This window comes from Oratosquilla oratoria, chromosome 31 (assembly GCF_046742065.1).
Source record: "Oratosquilla oratoria isolate Oo_2021 chromosome 31, ASM4674206v1, whole genome shotgun sequence".
Classification (NCBI taxonomy): domain Eukaryota; kingdom Metazoa; phylum Arthropoda; class Malacostraca; order Stomatopoda; family Squillidae; genus Oratosquilla; species Oratosquilla oratoria.
Window position 1 is genome coordinate 48439624 of NC_134807.1, and position 4470 is coordinate 48444093.

General features: G+C 41.7%; 1 protein-coding gene across 1 annotated transcript; it reads left to right on the forward strand.

Moving 5' to 3' along the window:
- Nucleotides 1–1547: 1547 nt before the first annotated feature.
- LOC143041665 (uncharacterized) lies at nucleotides 1548–4061 on the forward strand. Its single transcript, XM_076213671.1, has one exon. It carries the CDS (start codon nucleotides 1548–1550, stop codon nucleotides 4059–4061), a length of 2514 nt encoding a protein of 837 aa, XP_076069786.1.
- Nucleotides 4062–4470: the final 409 nt, after the last annotated feature.

Consider the following 4470-nt stretch of genomic DNA (forward strand, 5'->3'; position numbering starts at 1 on the left):
ATTTTTTAAATATCTCTGTATTGATAAATAACTTTCATAGTCATTAGATGCACCCGAGCACTTATATTTCTTATAAGCCTGTCTCTTTTTAGCAATAATTTTTTCAGTTTCTTTGTCGAGCCACACACACACACACACACTCATATATATATATATATACATATGTATATATATATACATATACATGTATATATACATATAGATATCTAATTAAATAAAAATGGAAATGGTCAAAACTAAGATTTCTGAACGAAAGTGCGTGACCCGAACAAAAGGTAACAGGGGGTCATGGACCGGGGTGAGTGTTTTAACAGTGATCTGGCGCGGGGACGGTCTGGAAGAAAACGATTTATACGGTTACTATACACAACAACATGGGTGAGGCACCAGCGGAGAAGGTACGAAGAAATCGGCATTTCTGGAAGTGGGTTACTGAAGTGAAGAAGATTAATAAAAAGTCTCTCGGTGTAAAGGGTTTGGCTGTTTTGAAACGTGAACATGCAGTCAAGTTTCCTGATCTCTATAAGTCTTCCAAGGGATTTTCTGTCAGAGAGTCTATAAAGTTGTTTCATCGCAAAGTGTTGTCGTTTAACGACACATTAAAGAAGAATCGACAGTTCGAGTACAAGGATTCAGACTTTGAACATCTTGGAGTTTACAATGGGGATGTTTGGGAGAAAGCTCTGCAAGGGTTTGAGAAACATTACTTTACTGGGTTTAAGAATTTTATAAAAGCGGGAGCAAAAGCTGACCACGTTGAGTATCAGAAGTACTACCTCGAGAGAAGATTTAAAGCCCAGAGAAAGATTGATAAGCTCAAGAAGTACTGTTGTAAGAGGAAAAACACGTAACTTAACCAGGTCTCTGGTGAGGTCGTTGAAGCTGGGAGTGCTACTGTGAGTTCAGTCACTTCGACGGGAAGCGGAAGTGGACAAGACCAAGGAAGTGGACCAAACGAGGAGGGTGTATCGGATCAGTTCGTCGACTCGGTGGCGGAGAATATACGGATTGTTCGAGAGATGCGGCTTGAATTGGAACAACAATGTTTGCAACGTTTGCAAGAAAAAAAAGAGGTTAAAGAAAGAACGAGAAGCAGCTAAAGAGGCGGAAAGGGCTGCCAGAATCAAGAAAAGGGAAGAACGTGAGGCGGAAAAGATGCGTCGACAGGTTTTGTTGAAGAATAAGAAACAGAGGCGTTCTGAGTTAAAAGCAGTAAAAGAACAGTTGAAATTGTTACGAGCTGGGCTCATCGGGGATAAAGATTTGTCTGAATCGACGATTAATCACTTAAATATGGTCAGAGAGGAACGCAAAGATAAGAATTTTAGGGCGGATTATGTGGATTCAATAGCAGTAATATCTGATACGCTTGAAGGGTATTTACGAGACCAAGCAAAGATACCGCTCCATAATATCGGTACAATAGGGGACTTCAAATGTAAACTTTGTAAATCGCTTTTATGGGCAGGAGAACGTAAGACTATTTGTTGTAAGCAAGGACAAACGCCTCAAATCCAGTTTTCAGAGCTTAAAAACGGTATGAAAGTATGTACGAAGGAAATTCTCCGTTATCTAAACGGTTCCTGGACAAGATCTGTGGGTTCAACGCGTTGTTCTGTTTCACATCATTTACCACTTCAAGCAAACTCCATGACCCGAGCGAACTAGCATTGTGTTACAAGATTCAAGGGAAAGTATACCATACCATTGGACATCTCAACCCCGAAGCGATCGCAGGTAAAAAGAACCCTTTTTGGAAACCTATTTCTTCATTCCTGGACTTATACTTCTATCATGATAAGGAAGACCAGATTAAGTTACGTGTACAAAACATGGATCGAAAGGCGAAAAACGAAAAAACTCTTATGCTCCGAAAGAGAGAGAGGAAGGAAGTGAGTTCAAACGAGGATATCATTTCCATGTTCTATGATTACTTGGTTCAGTATAATGAATGTCTAAACCCGATTTTGAAGGAATTTGAAACGTGTAAAACATTAGTTAGTGAACACGTTAAGAAGACGGAAAGTATGCCTGCTGTGTCTATCACGCTGAGAGCGGCAGACGGGATCAAAACCAAGGAACATAAGGGTCTGTATCACCTTCCGTCTGCTTCATCACAGGTTGGTGGGATTGTTAGCTTTGAACCCAATAGAGATCCATTGGAGATAACAGTTACTTCCCCTTTGCCCGGTTCGAACTTCAAGACTACAAGTTTGAGCCATTTGAAGTTCCATTACGATGCTTTCCAGTATCCTTTGTTGATCCCAAACGGTGACATCGGATATTGTCATTCCATGGAAAGGTTATCCAAAGTCCTTGTTAGAGGTCTTGAACCGCCTGAAGAAGATGAGTGTGACGCCTCTACGGGGCTATCAACTTCGTCTACTTACAAGCGTTTATCCCCTTGTATGTTCTACTCCTTTCTTTATATGGAGAGGGAAGGCGTTTTCAACCACATAACCAAGTGTAGGAGACTGTTTCAACAGTTTGTTGTGGATAATTACGTGAAAGTAGAAAGTAATAGGTTGTCATACCTCGAAATGAACCAGAAACGGATCCGAAAAGAAAGAGCAGACATATTATGTCTTGGAAGCGATAAAGTCGCTGATACAGGTCAAAGGGTTGTGTTGCCCAGTACTTTCATTGGAAGTCCCAGATATATGAAACAGCGCCAACAAGATGCGCTTACATATGTTACGTGTTATGGATCTCCTGACTATTTCATAACCTTCACTATGAACCCGCATTGGCGGGAGCTGCGAGTTGCTATGGATGATACAGGTTATGCTGGAATACGGTCGATCGGGGACCGCCCAGATTTAATTAGTAGAGTATTCAAGTTGAAGGTTGATAGTTTGATGCATGATTTGGTATCTAAACAGATCTTCGGAAGGGTGAAGGCGCATCTTTATAGTGTGGAATGGCAAAAGCGTGGACTTCCTCATGTTCACATCCTCTTATGGATGAATGAGCGTGTGACAGCTGAAAGGGTTTCACGTATAATATCCGCTGAAATCCCCAACAAAGAAGCTGAACCCAGGTTGTATGATGTCGTTACAAGGTGTATGATCCATGGACCGTGTAAGGGGTACGATGAGTCTCTCCTATGTTGCCAGAAATCTAAGCCAACCGCTTCGACATGTGGAAAGGGCTTTCCTAAGACGTGTAGAAACGACTTAATGTTCGGTAACAATGGGTACCCTGAGTACAAACGTAGGTCCATCGGAGAAGGCGGGGAATCTTTTGTTACCAAGGTTAAAGGAGTGAAGAAGGTTATTGACAACTCTTGGGTTGTTCCTTACAGCCCCTATCTGTGTTTGAAGTATGACGCCCACATCAACGTTGAATGTTCAAATTCGATTAAAGCTATAGCTTATGTCACGAAGTATGTAAACAAGGGGTGTGATAGGGTCCTGTTCAGTAAAACTACAAAAGATGGGACCGTGAATGAAATTAAGAACTTCCAAGAGGCGAGATATATAAATGCGAATGAAGCAACATGGAAGATATTCGGGTTTGACATACACAAAAGTTATCCCCCGGTATCCTCTCTCGACTTACACCTTGAGGGCGAAAACGAGGTGTTTTATGACGAAAACTCATCTAAAGGGACAGTAACAGCGAAAGCAAAACAAGATACCCAATTAACCGCTTTCTTCAAGTTGTGTGCGAAACCTGATGAGAAGTTCGTCTCCACGTTGTATTATCATCAGATGCCTCAACATTTCTGTTTTGACAAGGCCCATTCGGTTTGGAGAGAAAGAAAAGGTAACACCTTTTCTTTGGGACGTATTCGTGCTGTTTTCACTAAAACTGTTGAGTTGTTTTACCTTAGGTTGTTGTTGACACATAAGGCGGGCCCTACTTCCTTTGAGGATCTCAGAACAGTCGAGGGTGTGACATATCCCTCTTACCGAGAGGCTGTCAAGGCCTTGGGTCTCTTGAGTGATGAGGAGACATGGAAGACTACTATCTTAGAGATAATCAATCACACCAACGACAGGTACCGTCTCAGAGAAACGTACGCCAGCATGTTGGTGTTTTCAGACCTTGAGGACTAATCCGGTATCTGGGAGGAGACCAAGGATCTATTTGCAAGCGATTTCCTTCACAAGAACAACCTAACAGAGTATAACGAGGAAATCTACTTGGACGCGTTAGACGATATCCAAAAACATGTTTGGAACTGTGGAGGAGGCCTTATCAACACTTACGGCTTACCTGCTTCTAGAGGTGGAGAGAAGACTTCAAACGTTATTCGAAGAGAGAAGTCTTACAACAAGGAAAAGTTGAAAAAACAGGTTCAATCAAAACAAGACCTCTTAAATGATGAACAGAGACAGGTATATGATGTGGTCATGTATAGGGTGAATAACCAACAGAAGTATGAGAATAATGGAATCTTTGTGAACGCTGCCGGAGGCACAGGAATGTCCTTCATCTTGAATATGTTACTTGATACTGTGCGGT